We start from the raw sequence: 20,909 nt of genomic DNA on the forward strand, positions 1-20,909 counted from the left end.
AACCACTCCTCTGTGGTCTGTGGCTGGAACAGCCTGAAGGCACGTTTATCATCAAGAACCGTCAGTGACTTCTAAATCTATTACTAGGACAGTAACGAAGCACCGCAGCGCCCAGAACGCCACCGACAACAGCGCCCACCCGAGGTCCCCCTCGACCCCAGCTCATTTTGTACAACCTATCAACAACATTTTTAACATATCCAGTCCTACTTCCACTTGCATTCACTGCTGCGCTGGGTTCCGTGCAGGCTTTAATTCCTAGAAATTCAGGTACATTTGGAGAGCACAAATTAAGAAACTAATTAGTGATGTTATTTCCTGCTGGGAAGAGACAATCAAACAGCTCCGGCTGCAAATACCAAACTCCGGCAGAGCCAGGAGGCAGGCTGGCACTAGGGTGGGATGTAGGACCATTCAAGCCACCCCCAGCTTAGAGTGCTGAAAATCCACATTAAGATTTGGGGTAATTACTTCCGCATTTGTCCGTTGGTGGAACCTGTTGACCTTACCCAAGACCTGCAGGAACTAAGGGGCTTCCCTGGGTCGGGGAGGAGCGGCGAAGCTCAGCAAGGGAAGGCAGATCTTCAGGCTTACCACACATTTTCATTAAAAAAAAAAATAAAAAAATGCCCCACATTGCACACCAACAAATCAGACAGGGTACGTAACACCCACCGAGGCACAGGCAGGAGAACCCGGGATCTTCCCCCACCTGAACCCTCCCCAGCACCGTGCCCACAACCCCCACAGAGGTTATTGAAGGAACCAGTATAACGTAACCATCACGCTGCTGCCTAACCCACGTGCCTTCCACAGGTAAAGGTAGCGCTAAATCCCTGATTTTCCATAGAACCTAACAGGGATATTGGCACCTCTAGAAAAATCTTATTGACTATCTGAGCTTAAATTTGAGTGAGGTGAGATATAAAATGCTATACTCTGTAAGCGTGATCCACTGAAGTCAGAAGACAGACTACCCCCGGCTTTAACGAGTCTCAGGTCAGGCCTAATTTCCCAAATCTCAAGAGCACCTTCTGCCCCTTAATGCTTTTCAAGCGTGCCCAGATTCCTGTTAATTATTTTAAGGGAAGGAACGTACAATCCAACCCACAGAAGCGATGGCAGGATGGGTGTGCTCACAGCCAGCAAGAAAGCAGCAGCCCGGCTGCGGGCAGAGCACCAGCCGCATTCGCAGCAATAACAAAAGGTGTTTTCAGGAGGAAACCCAGATCCCCGGATAGCTCACCTCCCCGTACAAGTGACTCAGCCTTTTCAAGGCACTTAACTCGAGCAGTGAACTGCCTCTGATCTTATAAATGCATTATTTCTAGCTTAGCCGCGAGGATCTAGGAAACACGCTCCAAATCCTGCCACGGGGCCTGAGGGGATGTCAAGCATTTGAGAAAACGTGGCCAGTGGCCACCTCATGTTCCTCCCCAGCATGTCGGACCGGCACCGCTTCCACCATGCTGTGCTGCAACACGCTTGCTACCTTTCTCCTGCTCTTTGGTCACTTGTCATCATTAGCAAGGGAGCAAGGAATTAACGGGTTGCTCCAAGAAGCCCGAGGCACAAGGCAGGTTTTAGTTCCCCACGCTTTCCCTGACAAGCTCACACCACGGCGTACCTTTGGTGATGTGGTAGTCTTGCTAATAAGACACGCTGGTGGCACAGCTCGTGTCAGAGGTGAAGATGAGGATGCAGACGGAGCTGCGGCTTAATGGACTCTCTGGCTCAGCAGGCAAAACGGAGCTAAGCGGGGAGCACAGCAGGGTCCACTGCGCGATGGAGAAACAGGACCCTTCTTGTCGGGGATCAGGCAGGAGACTCAGCTCAGGGAGGGACAAGTGGCCACAGAGGTCTCAGGCGGTTCGTGGGGCCACAGGAGCTGCCCAGGCTGCTCCTCCAGCCCACGGACCCCCTGAGCTCACCCGCACCTCGGAAACACTCTGTGCTGCCGTACCCATTGACCCCCATGCCCATCACCTTGTCTATGGGCACCTTCATCATCAACGGCGTTAAGACACGTGTCGCTGGGGGACGGCAGGCACAGAGCATGGCTTCTGTCACACACTGGAGCCTCCCCAAACCTCAGACTCGCGCAGGGGCTGAGCTGAGAGGAGGGATGCAAGGTTACGCACGAGAGGGGTCATGGGCACATCGTTCACTGTAGGGAAAGGAAGTGCCTCAATTTTACTTTCCATCAGGAAAGTAAAACGCTGTTGGTTTTGCCTTGAATGTTTTGTTCACAGAACGCAGTGTGCAGAGGTGCCCCTCAGGCACCGCTGTGCAGAGGCATCATTTTAGTTATCATTATTATGCTGATGACGCGCTGATTTGTGCAGAGATCCCAGATGACCCTGGAAAAGCAATTTCCTGTTTGATGAGGTGCCGGAGTGACACCAAGTCTGGGATATGCGAGACTCTCCTGAAGCTCCGATTAACATTTCACTCCCGGCAGTTCCTCTCCACAGCCGTATTACACAGCCAGTCGTTTGGATTTGCAGCCTTGGGCTCGCCTGTGATCCAGAACCTTCTGCAGTCACCGTTTGGCTTGAACCAGACACATATAAGAAGTGTGGTGTTTTTTTTTTTTTCTTTTAGGAAACACAAAAAGGCTACCTCAAGGGAAGAGGATTTTTTAATTAATGCCATTTGCACATCTTGTTTGGATCAGGGCAATTCTTTCCTCATGGCCCCCCCAGACTGTTCGCCGTGCATTGCTACACCACCAGCACAATTCTGCAGCTGAAACCCTCCCCGGTTTCCGACGGGAACCAGAGCACATTACATCAGCACAGACATCTATGCAACGCTCCTAATGAAGTTTCAGATTGATTTTCCTCCTCAAGGTTATCTGTGATGGTACCTCCAGGCACATTAGAAAACTGATGGTTTAGAACAGTTTGCTCTAACAGGCTTTCTACAGCATCCTGTGACACACAGCAATCCTTTCGGGAAGGCTGAGCTATTAAGGACCAGAACCTGAAAAAAAAAACAAAAACTTACCAATGGATAAGAATAGTGTTACCTCCGTAACAGATACGGAGTAGATGCATGATGAAGAGAGTCACAAAATCCCTTCTAAAGTCTAACTGGTTTTGCATCAGTTTAGACGGCCATGAGAAAGCCTCTCCTGTGCAAACACCTTTGGGAAGAAGATTTCCTACGGAGACGTCCTGCCCCATCCCCACCACCCCCTCCTCTGGGCTCCTCCTCAGCAGAATACACCCCACAGCATCCTGGTGCTGCGCAGAAAGGGCGAGGAGAGAAGAGCCCAGAGGGGAAGCGATGAGGTGCCCAGGCTGACAGCTGGAGGCAGAAAAGACAGATAAGGATGAAGAAGAGAAAATGATCAAGAAGAAAAATTTCTCAGTGCTGGAGCTTTTAAGACTGGAAAAGGAAAGAGGAAAAAAAAAAAAAAAACACTGAAAGGAATCTGGGGAAATAAAATAAAGATATAAAGTGAAAGAAAGATGGCAGAATGTCATAAGCCAAAATATGACAACAAATCACAGGTTAAGAGCCAAAAATGTTGTCATCATGACAGACAAGCATCCATCACGGCAACCCATCATAGTCCCCTCAACTCCAGGGACCTGCAGGGCGGTGGCATCCCACCTCCAGCCAGGCTTTGCCCAAGGCATCTCTCCCGCCGGAGACAGGTAAACTGCCAGGTTGATTCTAACACCCTGTTCATGAGCGAGCATAGCCCCACATAACCAATCCACGCTCATCAGCAGCGATTCTGCATCATTCCTTTAATTAAGCGGCCGCTAAGCCTTTGGACAACTTAAAAAAAAAAAAAAAAAAAAAAAAAAAAAGAGAGAAGGAAAAAACCCTGACAACATTCACTTTCACATTTGATTTCCCGTGACCGTCACGAACCTGTACCCCGTTCCGCAGTGACGCACACAGCCTTGAGGCAGCTGCTGTGCCAACTCTCTGAACCACCTCTCCGCCTGTCCCACGTTTTATGCCCATGCGAGAGAGGGAGAGATGGGTGCTGGCATTATTTTCCATAACACACTGTGCTACCAAATGCAAAGCATCATCCACGTTCCCCAAGGGTGGCTCCTTCTCAGGGCTGCAACGGATAAGCCCAGGAACAGGGGTGCCAAGAACAAACCTGGTACACACACAGCTGGAGGCCTCCAAGCCACACGCCATGACCACCCGGCTGCACAGCGGAATTCAATGGAGTACCCACGAGGAATGCTGCGAAATGGGTCGTTACCTGCATTTCAAACTCCTTTCTCCTTCCCAACCAAGGCACGGTACGAACAACAGTGCAGTACTTGCTGTAGGCTTATCCCTGAGATAGGAGTCAAAAATTGCAGAGAGCTGCCATAGCAAAGCCACTCCGTTTGCGGAGCACATATGATTTTGAACATAGAGAGTTGTCAGCTTCTTAAATGACTGCCGTTCCAGTGCACTCATAGTATAAAGTTAATAAAGCAAGTCCAATACATACTCCCTTTACTATAAAAATGGCTTAATTTGAGGGGAGAAGGAATTTTTATGTTATTTTCCCACCAGGACCGGGCAGGTTTTTTTTTTCTCTACGGAATGATCTCCAAGCTCTCATTACTGCTGGTCTAAAACATTTATTCCTGCCCACTCAAATCTGCCAAAAGAGAAATGAATCATATGTCAATAAAACTTGGGGTCCTGAACATGTGTTTCGGAATTAATCTTAACGGCGAAATGTGCGAATCTGAGCCCAGCTATAGCAAGGCCTGCCAACTTCATTCATGGTAATTAAGCAAAGCCACACACATTTAAGGGGATATTTAAGGAGCGCAGAGTGTTCCTATGGGGACTGGACTCAAGAGCTACTCCACGAGCAGCTACTGCGCTTCAGAAACACATTAATTACCCTGCAAGAAAAAGCCTCCCAGAACTACCAGGGATAAAGAATTTGGCAACACCTGCACTGACATTTTCTAGAAGGAATAAGTCCTTCTGCTCAGCTGCTGGCTCTGACGACACATTGGACGGCAGCTCGCCCGTGCCTCCGCTTTGGACTCAACCACCCTAAGCGCTCAACGCACGATCCAAATTAAAAAAGCACTTATACATAGGGACAGTCTTTTGCCTGAAGCTTAGCATCAAGTGCTTTACGGCACTGATTTCTCAAGGCTGAGAGGAGAGCACGCTGCTCACCCATGTTTGGTTCTCTCTCCGGCCACCCATTCCCGACACCACGAGCACAGCAATGCTGCACAGCCTGCCTCGTTACACCCAAGGTAAGTTCTCGGGCTGTTAGTTAACAAGCAACTCCATGAGGTGGTAACGAAGATATTCTGCTACTAATGACAGTGGGCTTTCACTCATTGAGGAGCTGTACGTCCCACCCACAGGTCTAAGGAGCTTATTCCGGTCCAGCTCCCAGTGGAGTCAAGGGGGTTGTTGGCTGCAGAAGCAAGACCATGTCATGGCCTGGGAGGAACCCACCCGTCCTTGTTAACATCACACACACCAAAACATTGCCTGCATCCCCCATTTTTTTTAGCGGGGCTCACTCGTGCTGGCACAGCGTCCCAGCTCTGGGCTTGATGGGGCACAGTATGGTGGTGGAACGTGGACTCAGCACTTGCCTTTATCAGCACACTGCATGGCCATGGCTTTCAAGCGGACGCAACACGTGCAAAACAGATATTCATCTTAGCCAATATCATTGGGGCCACTTTCTCTGCTCTTCCACAAACCTTGCCCCATCCCACTCCCACTGGTATGAAGAGAAAACCTTCTCCACACCTCCTGCCATCTGGATTCACTTTTCTCCATCTCTCCAGCTCATCATGTCTCTGTCTATAAATGCCAGTAAAAAAAAAAAAAAAAAAAACAAACAGTAAAAAAATTACATATTTTGTGTCTTTCATCTTTATATATCACATCTACGCCTGCCTCTTTTTCTCTCCCGCCTGTTACTGGTTTTCCAAGCACCTGCTTCAAGCACTTTCTCCACCACGATCTTTATCGCTGGGGGGTGCTGCTGCCAGCTGCTGCTCCGTGCTGGAGCCCCGGGGCAGCCAACCCAGCCTGCAAAATTTTCATCGACTCATGATCAGAACCGACTCAGGTTTAACTCAACAAAAAACTCATAAAGGCTCTCTGTCCCTCAACTAATCAAGCAAAAAAGCGAGAAGTATAAAAAACGTTGTCAACATGTCAAATCTATCGTTCCACAGGCAGTATCTTCCAACTAGCAATCAAAAAAAAACCTCACAAATTTCCAGCACAAGCATCACTGTTATTGAAAGACATGAAAATACAGTTTTTCAAAGTAATAACCTTTATTGTTTTCCTTCTTCCAGGATTTATTTCAACCCTTTGATCAACTTTAATCACTACTAAGAGAAAATACACCTCATTCAGTGAACTTTGAAAATCTCATCACTGAGAAAATATGGGAAGATGATGCCAAACATCCTCCCTGGATATCCTAGTACAAGTACCGTTGTTCTCTTGCAGTTGCAGTCTGTCAGCTAAGGCCCAGCCAAAAAGAAGGAAGGATGAGAAGACCACAACAAGGCACTTCAGTAATCAAGGTGCGAAGGCTTTTTTGCCTAAATTAAGTTTTTCTATACGATAGCAAGGCTTGTAAGGTTAGGCGTACGCATTCAAAGGGAGTTTTCTCTTTTTCCCCCTTCCTTTTATAAATATCAGAAATGCCAATTTCTGCACAAATAATTCATCTTGAACCCTGGGGAAGCAGAGAGCGCTGCTGCAAACAGCTTTCAACGAAACTTTGGAGAGGAAGGGAGGAAGGGCTGGCTCCGCGCTTGGCACACGAAGGCAGAAATGATCTTGTCTAATCAAGGTTTGTATTAGCTGTGGAACGAATCCATGTTACTAATAAAGAGATACATAATACAGGGAAGTATTTATCATGCAAAAGCAGAGAAAGCGAGGGAAAAAAAAGCAAGGCTGCACGGTGGGAATCACGGGAGGATAACGGGACGCAAAGAGGAGAGCACTGTCCTCAGACACACAACGCAGAGCCCGTGATGAACCACGAATACCAAAAAGAAAAAAAAATGTTGCAGGCACTTGTAAGACATTTGGGGGAAAGGCCCAGGCAGGGAAGGGAGCCAGGAATATCTGCCCTTGTGCGCTTTACTTACGAACCATTCCGTTAACACAGCTGTCCCCTCACCCCCCACTGCAACTCCACCAAGCAGAGCAGATCTCCCTCTGTCATGAGGACATGTCCTACATAAAGACACGCTCAGGGACCTCGTGATTTTGACTTGTGCACAACTTTCAAAGCTTTCCTTCTCACGTGAACACTATTCAGGCTAATCCCGTAGCACTCCTCCTTCTATTACAGCAAACCTGGCGGGCTCTCCTGCAGTTAGCAGGGGTCTTGATCTTCTCCCTTACACACTGCAGAAGGTCTGAGCAGGAGGTAAAAGTGCTCTCAGTCCCTCTGCACACAGAGACGGGGCAAAGCCGAGTCAGAGACCTGGCTGACTTCATGTAAAAACACTCCTTGGTGGATTTTACTTCCACATGTGTCTATCACAAGTTTCCACTCTAAATCAGACTCTCAGACCCACACTGTAAATCAGCGGTGAGGTCAATGATTTACTGTTCGTCTCATCTAATACCTCTGGCTATGCCACCCTTTCGTGAACACATAAAAATCAAAGAAAATGTGAACCATCCAAGTTCACAAAGGGTTTTGACTCAGCAAAGGCTCTAAAACTTGTCAATTGCAATCCCAGTGCTGGGAATGAACTGGGAGAGGCAACCCACAACCCTGTTCTACCAACCTCGAGTGATACTCCTGGGCTTAGCACAGCCATTTGAGAAGCTGCTCATGCTACGCTCTTAGCTTGGCTTTTACAGGGTCTTGCGCCTCTAGCTATGCGGGCGATACCGCTAGTAGCAAATCTGGTGGCCAACTGCCATTCCTGGTTGCAAAGCTCAGACCTTCCCATTGAACAGCTCTTTCCCTGGCTGGCAAGGAGGCGGCACTGACCAGGGCCCTGTCCTGAGTACAAACGCGGAAGCACACAGACCCTCTGCATCTTCTCTTCCCGTCCCATCGGACGGTTGGATCTAGTCCAAAACACATGCTCAAACTTGCACACGTGCAACGTGCCACTTACATCAGCCAAAATCTATGGCAGGTTTATTTCCTTCAGGGACACGATGAAAATAAATCTACCTCTACCTTGCAATTTTTTGCTCACGCATTATGCCACCAGTCTGTAGAGATTTTGTCTTCTATGCACCTCACTGAATCAAATCATTACTGAATTGGCACCGGTGGTTCCCCTCATGTCCCCAAAGCACAGTCATGTTAACAACCGCAGGAGTGACCCCGACAGGACAGTGTCACTGCAGTGTCTGGCAATGGATGCAGGTCACTGCAGTGACAAGAAAGATCTTCCAAAAGGTGCAGACTTCCAAAGCAGTCTTGAGATGTTCTCATTAAAGCTGACATAGGATCTTTTGTCACGCCACCTCCTTTGAAGACAAAAGACGGCTCCTCTACCTCACAGTATTAGGTAAGACCAGTTATAGGCCCACATTATTTCAACGCAGCAGATGCTGTATTAACAAGATGACAATGACTAATTAGAAACCACATTACTTGCCAACAAGCAAAGGAACCGCACAAAAAAAACAGCGAGAAAAATTGTGGCAATAATCTGATAAATTCTGTTACCTGAGAACTAGGCACGAGGGCTTTCCACCAGTGTCCGCCTTTCACAAGGTCTACATCACTCAAGGGCATTGACACTTTGCCAATAACACAATGGCGTGAGAATTTGTCAAAATCCACTACGGTTAAAAGCAGAGTTCTTCTCTGGGCTTCTAAAAAGGGGATTTCAAATGTGTACCTCTCTTCAAACACCGGATTCTGCGTTTTGCGTTTCACTCCGGTCTGCTTGGAGTTCTTCTGATCGGGAAGAAGGCAGATCTTCACGTAGGGGTTGGAGTGAGCCATGTCTTGCCTTGAACCGTCGTAAGAAATTGGAGGAGGCAGATCTTTAGCCTCAATGACTCGCACTATTAGATAATTATGCAACAGATCGTACTGCGTGCTAAAATGCAGCATGCCCAGCTGATACTTCGATAAGATCTCCTCATCTGTCAAGGAGTCCATATCATCGCTATTCGAGTCAAGAGAGTACAGTCTTGGTTCAAACTTTCTAAAATAGTCATCTGGGGTATAGGTTTTTCGCAGGATAGTTGGCTGAACTATTTCTTTCTTAGCTCCTATAATTCCAAACTCGATAGGTTTGATGTCAATTAACGGAGAACTTGGCCTCCTCGACTCTAAACCTAAACGAGAGAAATGCACAAATAGGATTGTTAGAAACTCAACCGAAGCCGGTACAGGTGCAAGTCAACTTGTGCTTCTTTGGGTAGAGCTATTCTGTGTCTGTGCAATGCCCAGCACAGCGGGCTCCCCAGTGGGACTTTTCACCATTACATCGCCAATAATTAATAGCACCCTTAGTTACGCTGAAGTGCAAGCTCAGCTACGCTTTCCCTCCCCGTCCCTTTTCACGTGCAATTACCATGCATACGCTTCAGCAAGAAAAACTGGGCTGGCCCCTTCCACTGTGTTCCTGCAGAACAGGATGAGATTTTAATCAATGTACCTTCAACTCGACTTGATTCCCTGTCTAAAAGATGAAAGAGCAAGCACTACAGTTTGATTTTCTTCCCCACAAGAATTACATTAAAGCTGGAAGGACGACCTTACTTGAAATCCGCCTGGTGAGGCTGTAAGTGGACCGTGATGCATCTGAAGATGATCGCCGTCTGTCAGGGGAAACATCCTGAAGAGTGGGAGGCAGCTCGCTGATTGTATTATCGGAGTCTCCATCTTTGTCCTCATTTTGGCTGCTTATCCTGTTATAATGAGAGACCTTTGGGTGATTCAACCCAGCAAAAGGAGTATACGCAGAATAAAAATGCCTTCTGATATTCTGGGTCTTATCTTGGGTGCGCATCCCTGGACACTGCAGGGTATCTCCTCATCTATTTGGCAAGCAAAAGACTGAGCAACTGACTTTACACCTATGTAAAAAACAGATTCTTTATCTTTCTGCCTGCCTTTCAAACAGTTATATCGGTATTAGAGCACGACACAGGCCACACGGGCACGTGTGACTAAGACCTTGATCAGAAGTATTATATTTGTCTTTAAGAAAAAAAAGAAAGAAAAACCAAAAACCCACAAACCACAAAACCCAAACACAGTAGCTTATTGCTGTAAATTCACAGCTATGCTTTTGGAAGCTAGGAACGAACCAGCACGAGAAACCGTCGTGCTCAGACATCTCAAACCTACCGCGCAGCCCTCTCAGTCAAACATTGCTTTGCAGGTACACCACTAAGGTTTCAAAACTTGATCTCAGAAATACAATTCGTTAAGGGCTATTCATTGACACGCCTTTTTAAATAACTGGCTGCTTTTTATCCGCTTCTATAAACCAGAGGTGATTCTCACAAGAGAGTAATTTTACTGCCCAGGGGTCTCGGTGGGGGCAGGGAAGTCGGCAGCATCTAAATAACAAAGCAAGTTTTGATGAGAGCTGTAGCACCTCTGAGAAGACTCAACAGAAGACTGGCATCGTAAAGAAGTCTACGCATAATTCCCATTCCAGTTTGGTTTTATATATATCTCTGTGTGCGTTGCTTTCATATAAAACAATATTCTGTTTAAAAACCTCAATGTGTCACAGCCGCAGTGGCCCTCAAGAGCCGTCAGGACCTCCCAGCCTTGACCGAGAGAAGAGCAAGAGCTGACGGTACCAACTAGGGGAGATAAAAGTCTCCAACTGCACGTCCAGAGGGGAGCGGCTGCCGATGGAAATGAAATCGCACAATGGTACGCGATGTGTAGCGCATCATGTAAAATAAGCTTTTTGGTTAACCCGTGAGACAGAGTACTCCAAAAAACAGCAGCAGATCACAAGGAAAGCATCAGCGTGAAATGAGCAAAGCAAAGGGGAATACAGTGTGAGTTTTGCTCCTGATTCACCCTTTCTACGCACATGGCTCGGTTGGGTATAAACGAAATATGTTGAATCATTTGCTTTAGTAACCAATGACTGGAGCAGAGCAATAAATATATTCTGCAAAAAGCAGTAAACTCACAGAAAAGGCCCCCCAAATAGAAAATAGATGTTAACTGGAAATTCTTATCCAAACCCACAAAGTTCACAGCAGGATCCATGCAAATCTCACCAATTCACGGTCACACAACTCATCCACATTAAAAAAAAAAAAGGCCTGTTAATAATCAAAACCAAACCCTATGCTAAAAGGGGCATACAATATTTGCACAACTCTGCAGCCCATTAAAGGCAGTCCAAGTCATGTGGTTTGACATATAATCAGTACTTGGAACACAAATAGCTTTTTCATGCCTAAATGTGGGTCTACACAATCACAGGTAGCATTTGGATATACTCGTGTTTGAGAAGCAAATGCACAGAACGAGGAGAAGGCCGGGTGAAAAGGGAATCAGGAAGGGAGGCATTACGGATGTTCTACAACGGGTAAACGTAATAGTGAGTTAATAACATACAGATGACCTTTAGTAAGGAAATTGCTACTGAGCCACAATAATTTTTCCTCAAATAAACTTTGGCTCTGGTTAAAGCAGCTCTGTTTCTGTTTAATCCGAACCTTTGGGAAGGAGAGTCGCGTCCTGATTTCAAGTCAGTCTCGCAGACCGTGCACGGTCCAGCTTTGGGGTTTACGTAGAATATTCAATGACAGTCAGCGCCGACACACACCCTCGCTCCTGGCCCATTTCTGCCAAGACCAGGATGCAACCGCTCCTCGTGAAATAACAAGAAGCCACCATGCATTCAGGTCAACACAATTAGACTCACTTCAGTTTAGATTTTTTTTTTCCTAAGTTGCCAATGTAAAAAATTCAGAAAGTGAGAAAAATCAACAGTCTCCCAAGAGGAAGGGCTTAACCTTGCAGTTTTAACGTTCCCTCCTGAATTTCCAGGACAATGAGGTGTCTCACAGCTGCCAAAGGGAAAACCTACGGGCAAAAAGTAAAGGATGGATTATTAAGCACAGGCAATGAAGACGATAAAAGCAGTTTTCCTCTGGGAACTGGGTGGGGAGGTAAGGAAGGGACAAATTGCATTCTGCGTTACACCAGTGTCCTGGGGCCATGAAGAAGTGGCAAGATGGAAAGATCTCAGCTAAAAACCTGATCTATTTTTAAAACACTTCCAGGCTGCGAGCAGGGAATGCAATAAATCGATTTGCTCCCAAATTCAATGCATGCATCTAAACGCAGAATATGGTGGTGTCAAATCCATCTTCCATTTTAGGGGTTTCCACGCAATCCAAAAGCCCCCTTTTCAAAAATAAAATAAAAAAAAAATTATGAGGGGTCAATTGGCATACGCAGATCTCTGAGCAGTTAAAGACATACCCATTAAACACCTTATTCTGAGACCAATTCCAAACTCTTACTGTGCTCGCACATCTAACTCCAGACATTGTTTCCTACCTCCAAAAACACATACGGAGATTTAAGAGTAAAAGATCAACACAACGAAAACAGAAATCTTCTTTGGCTTCTGAATTCTGAGCCAGCAGAGGCTGCATGGGATCGCTTCCATCTTAAACCTGCACACACGAAGAGCGTGGCCCTCCTGTTGACCAGCAAACAAAATACACCGTTTCTGTCCCCTGCCTTTTACTCTCCTTTCCTCTTCATCTTCCAGACTCTTGTTCCTCTACAGGTTCATTTTTTCTCCCTCTCCTCTCAATCACATCCCCTTGGCTCCTTTTCCTCTCCGTGTCTCCTCTGCTCTCTGCGCCCTCCTCACTTGACTCATTTCTGGGTTCCCTCACCGTTTTCCAACAAAGTCACCCTGGAAGCTTAAAGCATCACCATCTTCCCGGGCACCACCCTGGGTCCACCTCAGCTTGAGAGAAGGAGCCAACAGCCTTTGCAAGCAAGCAAAACCTGATATCCAGCTTCCACATCAACGTGTGTCAACAGCCGTCCTTACGGATTACAGGATTTGCAACGGTGCCAGAGGAGACGGTGTTCAGTGAGCCTAAGGCATGGCAGCACCCATGCTCGTCACCAAGCAAAGCTCCTTCTCTCATGTGTCCTCTGCTTCGGTTCCTGCCGCCCCTCTGAGGCATCACCTCTGGGAACTCACCTTCTCTCAGCTCTAGAGCAGAACAGGGAGACCCTAACTGCACCAGATCGCCTGAAGCTGGAAGGAATGACGGATGTGTGACCTAGGCTGGGGTGCCAGGGACCCTGCCAGCATGAGTAGGTGCAGCATAAAGCGCAACATGGTTGAAGAGCCGGGCTTTTTTTTTTTTTTTCCCAAGAGCGCATTGTCTTCTGCTTATGGCCATTCCAGTAAGTTAATTGTAGAGGCTTTCAGATGGAGCAGGACTGGGGGAAAACAACACAGGCTGGAGAGAGCATTTTATGAGTCCAAAGGTCTCCATGTTCTCTGCCTGTGGCAAAGTCCAGCTCATCTGCAAAGTCACCACACATCCCAGTTTTCAGATCAAAAGAAAAGAGCTTCAATGCTTACAAAGCCCCTTTAGCCAGACAGAAGGATCCAGCAGTCAAAACTACACCATGGGACAATCCCCCCCACAGCCCCAAACACACATGATGTCCCTTCTGCTCCTCAGCACACCAGAGAAACCCTGAAGCATCCTCTCACAACAAGCCTAGCTACTTATTCCCAAGTATGTAATTGTTCCTGCAGCAATCTTTCTACGTCCGATACTGCAACCTCATCACTGTGCTCTCCTGCGCGCAATGCTTTCCTATTTAGCATTGATTTTGTTTCCATTTCCCATTAATTGCAGGTGAATCCATTTCTGGATTCATTTCCATATCAGACTCTTAAACATGCTGTTCCACATTTAAAACCCACTCTAACACATCTTGAACATCTCTATTTTTATTGCTTCAGTATTAATTACCATCCTAGTCTACCTGGATTCAAAAGAGTATATAGCCAAGAGTGCGATTTAAACATGAGACAATTTCTTTCACACAGCACCAAGAGATGGACCTTCCAGACCTGACACAGAGTAACAGTAGGTACCCGCAGGAGTAGATAAAATTAAGTGAGTGCCTCAGTGCCTAGGTACCAACTTCTGAGCATCATACAATGCAATAAATAAGCATCGCCTGTGCCGCAGCTTTTGGACACACTGAAGCTGCGTCCATCAAATGATCTGCTCTCACAGAAGGCAGCTCAGCCACCAGAGCAACCACTAAAAGGCAGGAGACCTCTGCTCCCTTCTTGGTTTCACTGACGCCTCCACAGGGTCACCTCTGTGCTGCAGGTTCCCAAACGAGAGGGAGGGAAGACTTCACTGACTTTCGTTGTAATAGATATCAAAGCCCCAGACAAAACCTGGCGCTGCCTCTGTTGTTCTTTAATGATTCAAGAGGAAAACCTAAAGAGTACTAAGATGACGCAGGAGATCAAATCTTGCTAAATGAAACTTTAAATGATTTTCCCCTTTAGAGCACACAGGAGGTACGCCTTTCATCTGCCTATATGATAACCACCTTCACACAAGCATGAGAAAATATTTCAAAACAACCTCATCAGCATTTCAGCTAAGTTGAAGTGCTCCAAAGGGCCGGTCCATTTGAAGAGGAAACAGGACTGAAGATGAAAAGCATCTTTAGAAAAGGGCGCACAGCGAAACCAGTTACGGGCTTGCTACGCTGGTTTACAAAACAACTTCTGTCTTACCCGTGAGAAAAGCGTTTTACAAAGACTAACCTTACCATTTGAGCTAACAGGGCTGCCCCTTTTTCACTTTGCCGTTGAGTAGCCTACGTTCCCACCCTCAGCAGGCGGTTCCTCCTTTCTACATGGCATCCTCTGAACGTCCTATCCCCATTTCGTACCAATGCTCTCCATCGCAGCTGAGCAGCCCTACTCCTCAGTTAAAGCTAGGAAATCGTGCATCTAAACTTACAGCCAAGCTGGAGTTTGAGCAGGAAAAGGTCCCAGGATTTCAACTTCATCTTCATTTGTTTGACAACAGCTACAGTCGAAACACTTCTGACAACAATTTCTACAAGTCCACCGGCACAGCAAGAGATCCGAGATTCTAGCGAGCAGCCCCTGAAGCCATTGGAAACCAAAGTACAAGATTACAACCCATCCATAGCTATTGAGAAATAACATTCAGCTGTATTTATGTTTGGGTTTCTGCAACAGAACATTAAGAACTATATTTATTCCATCTATATCAACAGACAAGTGCTATGCAGTTACCAGCCCAACTTCACTGATGCCATAACAAGGCAGGAAAATAAGCATTCACCGCAGGTATTTTCCCTCTAGTAGCGATGTATTATTATGTAGGTTGGCAAGAGGGTGATTTACAAAACACTATGGCACAGCAATATGCTAGAGTGGAAACATGCTTATTCTTTCACACACATCAACAAACTAATAGATCGGCAAATGTACAACAAAAGGAATTAAAAAGAGAAGGTAAGTGAAAGCTCCGATTTAATCCGGCAAAGGTCTATTTAATTAACACAGCAACGAGAACACATTTTGTCCCTGTAGATGTATCAGCACGTCGTATTTGTATGATCCACACACACAGCATCACAGTCCAACAAACTTGCCACTTAAATGGATTAGCAAAAGCACACTATCCACATGCCTCCCCTCTGCTACAATGATTAATTTAACGAAGAACCTTCCATGATTTTTTTTTTTTTTTAATAAAAGAAGTAACTTGACCCAGAAAAGTATTTCATTTCTTCGGTTTCCAGAGTGGCACTGGCAGCATCGCCTGTAACAGCGCTCCTCTGCTGCTACAACCCCCCCAGCGGAGGGGCAACAGGCTGCTGCCCCATTTCCACACCGACCCTACAACCGCCCCTCCACTTCAAAGCTCTGCTGGCTTCAAGAGGAGCAGAAAACCAAATCTTAGCCCACTTCCCACCCACGCCAGCTCCAACTTCTGCGGCTCGTAAGAAGGCTCATTAAGCAGCACAAGGGCACTGCTAATAAAGGGCATCGCTCCGTAGTCACGGGGTGGGGGGAGACACGCAGCTGCAAGAGCACAGCACGTGCGCATCCAGGGTCAAATCGCTTTACGATTGTATGTGACCTTGAAATGTTCCTAAGAAGCTGAAGAAATAAAGCAATGTGAGATCTTCTCCGCCCAAAACACTTGAGACACTCGCAGTATTCACAAGTGTGCAGCCACCGGGCACTATCACACCACGCAAAGGGGTTTCCTCCGAGGAATGCAGATCTGCAGAGGAGGTTCCACAGGAACATTTCTTTTTGCTCCAGTAAAACAACACAGTTTTTTTCCATAAACAAAATCTGAACATTGCAAGAAAAAAAAAAAAAATTACTAGCCCAAAATGCGGTGCATTACTTCTATCTAGGACATCAGTAAAGAGTCAGAAAATACGAGACAATCCCCTCAGGATGGAGCAAGGAGACAGAGCGGAGAGTGAATCATCAGATTAACTCACCTCGTTTATTGGTTCCAACTGTCCTTTTAGACATCCAGGATGAAGCAAAGGGGAACAAAATGAAAAAGACAAAAACAGGTTAGCAATGCTCAAATAACTTTAAATTTTCTGCCATGACATGCCCCGGCCTGGGATGAGCTTGGATTTCTGGCAAGACAGTACCTTGTAGATGTTAGAGGAAGGAGAGGTCTCCTGACCAAGCACCAGCTTCTGCTGCTTCCAGTCCTTCCCCACCAAGCTCCCTCTGCTCCTCCTTCCCCAGGAGCCAAATTCCCAAACCCATCCTGGGGCATGAAAATCCCGCTCACTGCCTCTTGCTAATAGGGTATCACATGCAACCACTTATTTTCTTTAATAACCTGTCTCTAATTGCAGCAACTACTTGCTGCTGACAGCAAACCATATCCAAATTTTCCAGTTAGATGCCATGGTGGAACAAAAGGCTTTCATCCAGATTCAGCCCATATAAATGCAGTTTCAATGCCAATCTGTTAAAAGTAACGTTTCTAGGAAGGGGCACAGACTCAGAATACTCTCCATTATGTACCCATCACTCGAGGTAGCTGGGCATCTTCAGTATCATCCTCACACGTGACTTGAAGAATACAAAAAAAATAGAAGTTAAGTGCTTAAAACTTGAGTCGCGCACGCCAATTCAAAAATCAGCACTACAGCCACTTCCCCCAAGCCACAGAGAAAATCTACAGGAAAGGAAGAAATTATCGCAAGCCAGCGTTTTATTCACAAAGCCACCCTTGGAATATGCTACTGGATCCGCTTCATTGGTAACTGGAGATGTAGTAGCATTTCAGGTGCCTGCTGAAGGCTTTCCTATCGTTTTCTGTCTAATGTGTAAGTTTCCCAGCTGTCTTGGCTGTCTTTCTATAGAGAGAATCCCCCAAAAAACACCAACAAACAAAATAAAAAACAAACCACACCAAAAAAAAAACCACTCTTCTCTACTTTTCCACCTGTAGAAATTGGCTTCTAGCTTTATGCTCATGACAAGGACAAGAGCACCTTTATAATTATAAAGAAGCTGGGGCACAGAAGTTGCCTTTAGTTCCAAGAAGTCTCCCATGGACCACGTTCCAGTGGAAGCCTCCCTTTCAAACCTCTCGGAAAGCAGCGCTTGGCGAAAAGGCCACCACTTGTTACAAACACAATTTAAGAGACTGGAAACGCTGCAGTGCCATGTGACAAGACGGTGATTACCAGATACCCGTGGACCGACTGTTTAAGAAAATCCTAGACGGTTTAAAGGGCTTTATCATTCCCTATTAATGCAAAGATGCAGCCAAAGCTACAGTGGTTTAGCAAAGCTGCAACGAGAGTATTTAAATTGCACTAAAGTGAAGCAGCTGGACCGGTGCCGCACGATGGAATGCCGTGGCACGTGCTGTGTGTGGGAAGTGACACTTCCCAACAGCCCGCAGGGACACACGGTAGGCTTGTGTCAAGCGGCCCTCCTGGTTACAATCGGCCACTGGTGACGTAAAACCACTCCTGTGTGCCACCAGCTCCAAGAGCACACGCAGTGCTCCAACAGGCGCCGTAGTACAGCGCCTCTGTGACCACCCACAGATCTCCACCAGATAATAGGAGGACAGAAATAAGAACTAAACATTGAAGTGCAGAAGAGGTAACGAGTAACCAGGGCTATAGCAGGTTTAAAAGCAGGCACCCATGACAGGAGAGCGAACACCACCAGCTGTGTGCATCCACCTGGCTCACACCGCACAGCAGGGTCGGGGCTGGGGAAGGGCAGAGGTTTAGGGAAGGATGCAACAGGCGCGGGGGCATCCCGGGGAGCAAAGCTGCTGCGAGGTGCTCAGCACACCCAGGAGAAGAACTGGGTGTTGGAGAGACACCGTCATGCCCTGCCATGTCATCCCAAGCCGGCCGAGCAGAGGACAACTCAGCAGGGAACCTCCAGCCACGAGTGAACCCTCGTCACAGGCAGCCCGCGGCCGCCCCAGGCACATCCCCCCTCGCCCACAGTCGGGTGCAAGGCAAGGCTGCATCCCCGTTTCACACCTTGCTGAGGGGGCCCAGTCCCCCCAGTCTGCCCGGGCCTACGGGGAGGGCTGCCCCCTCCAAAGCAGCACAGCCATGGTCACAAACAGGCCAAGGGACCATCTACAACACCTTACCACAGCCATGTCTGCAGGGATGCTGCAGCACGGGGGGTCCCCACTGGTGACAGACCATGTTGTGCCCCACCAGTTACACCCCCAGGGAAGGCTCACAAGCCCCACCACAGCGGACACCGCAGCCTAGGGACAGTGGGGTCCCCCCCAGCCACGCACCCGTGGCTGGCCTCCCACCACCCTAGCGTGACCAACACCACAGTGTGGGGACAACGGGGTGTCCCCGCTGCCCTCGCCCCCACCCGGGTGTCCCCACCTCGCACACAGGGGCCCCGACGGCGGCGCTGCCGGAGGGCCCGCCCGGCCCCACTCGTGGTCCCCACTGAGCCGGGGGTCCCCGGGGGCCCCACAGCCACTCGGCCGTACGGGGTTCACCCGCGGGCGGCCCCAGCCCGGCCCCCGGGGGCAGCGCTCCCCGCTCCCACCCCTCGGCGGCTCTGCCCCGAGTAGGAAGGGGGCCGTGGGGGCACGGCGGGGCGGCTGGAGGCGGAGCCGCGGGACGGGGGGGGCACGGGTGGCGTCGATAACGGGTATCCCCATCAATGCCCCAGCGCCCGGGCTCCCCCCGCAGCTGGAAAAGCTCCGCGGGGGTTTATCTTAAAACTGGGCGGCAGCGCTCGGAGCTACGGATGGAAAACAGGCAGCTGGGAACTGCAGGGCCGGAGGGGAAAATCGCTCCGGGTTTCAACCGGCCCCCAAATTTAATTCAGCCCCGCATCGCTGGGGTGGGGGGTCCCAGCCATCGCGCCGAAGGCTGGGGCTGGCCGCAGCCCAGGGCGCCTGTGCCCCCCCACCCCGCCGGGGTCTGCCCGGGCTGGGGGGGACACAGAGCCCCCAGCGCATCTCGGTCCGCCCGCGGGGTTCAGCATCTTCTACGCCACCCCCACCCCCAAGAAGCCCCTGTTGGGGCTCGCACGCACCCAGGGCCACCCCGCTCCCCCCGGGGCAGAGAGCAGAGCGGGCTGAGCGCTGCCCGCCGCTCCCCGCGGGGACCCGCTCCTCCCCCGGCGCCCCCCCGGGCACCGCAGCCGCCAGCCCCGCTCCTGCCCCGGCCCCGCCTGCGCCCCTCGCCGGGGGCTGCCGCCGCCGCCGCCAACTCCTCCCCAGAAGTTAACCCGAAGTTGCGCACCCGCACCGGGCACAGAGCGCGGGGGGGGGCCGCCGCCGCACCGCCACCCGTCCCGTCCCCCGCACACGCCCCAGACGAGAACCTCCCCCCCCCCCAAAAAAAAAAGGGACGCGGATCGTCCCGGGGACCCGCCGCGCCGCCGCTCCGCACCCACCTGGATGTACGCCATCTTCCGTGGGGCGCGCTCGGCGCCTCCCGCCGCGCTGCTCCGCTCCGCTCCGCTCCACCCGCGCCGCGCTACGCCCCGCGGTGCGGCACCGCCCCGGGCGGGGGAAGGGGGGGAGACACGGGGGATGGGGGGGAGACACGGGGGATGGGGGGGGGGGGGGGCGTCCGCAGCACCCCGCGGGCGAGCGAGCGTCTCCGCCGGCGCTCCGCGGCCGCGTAAGCACCGCGGGGGTCGGGGGCACCGTCAGGGCGGGGAGACCCGCCGCGCCTCACCGCCCCCCCCCCCCCCCGGGATGGGGTCGGTAAAACACGCGTGGGGTCTGCGCCCCACGGGCCGGGGGGGGGCGGCGGAGGGTCCGAGCAGAACGGCTGCTGCCCGGTCCGGCTCTGCCCGCGGAGCCTCCGCGGGGCTGCGCGGCGCGGCGCGGTGTGGTGTGAGCCGCGGGTGCAACAGGTCGGCTGCAGCGCGGGCGAACACTGACCTCCAGAGGGCCCGGCGCGGAAATTCAGGGCTGGAAACCCCTCCGGGCCCCCGGGGGACACCGCCGCGGGTGGCGCGGAACGGAACGGCCCAGCCCGGCCCCCGCGGAGCCGGCGGCAGCGCGGGAGGTGTCGGTGGGAGCGGAGCCGGGTCCGTGCGGGGCGGCAGCGGTGGCCTGGGCTGATAAAGCAGTTTTTACAGCAGTTTTTCCTCCGAAGAGCTCACTGCAAGAGGAGATGCTCTACGCACACCAGAGTTTCAACAGGGATGCGGCCGTTCTGTCAGCTTATGAACAAAGTTAAAACGTATATAGTCGCATCTCCCCAAGCGAAGATGAGGGGCTGGAGTAAGGAGCGAGCTTTTAACCCGCAGACCACACTGAGCGTCACCTTGCTTGGCTTCACGTCCTCGTGCTGGCGTCTCAGGTCCTAGCCAGAGGAGATGTGGACCAGCGATGGGACCTTC

At 49.8% G+C, this 20,909-nt stretch overlaps 1 protein-coding gene across 1 annotated transcript in view; it reads right to left on the minus strand.

Moving 5' to 3' along the window:
* The window catches only part of SYT17 (synaptotagmin 17), a gene marked incomplete at both ends in the record, with an annotated part of 38,360 nt that extends 18,396 nt beyond the window's left edge, over positions 1-19,964 (minus strand). Inside the window, 5 exons of the mRNA XM_082490811.1 lie at positions 8,684-9,303; positions 9,731-9,879; positions 14,986-15,134; positions 16,517-16,534; positions 19,950-19,964. Coding sequence (XP_082346937.1) covers positions 8,684-9,303; positions 9,731-9,879; positions 14,986-15,134; positions 16,517-16,534; positions 19,950-19,964 — 951 coding nt within the window. The remainder of the gene's footprint in view (positions 1-8,683; positions 9,304-9,730; positions 9,880-14,985; positions 15,135-16,516; positions 16,535-19,949) is intronic.
* Between the last annotated feature and the right edge of the window lie 945 nt (positions 19,965-20,909).

The sequence above is a fragment of the Vanellus vanellus genome (genome assembly GCF_965231255.1).
Source record: "Vanellus vanellus genome assembly, chromosome: 14".
NCBI lineage: Eukaryota > Metazoa > Chordata > Aves > Charadriiformes > Charadriidae > Vanellus > Vanellus vanellus.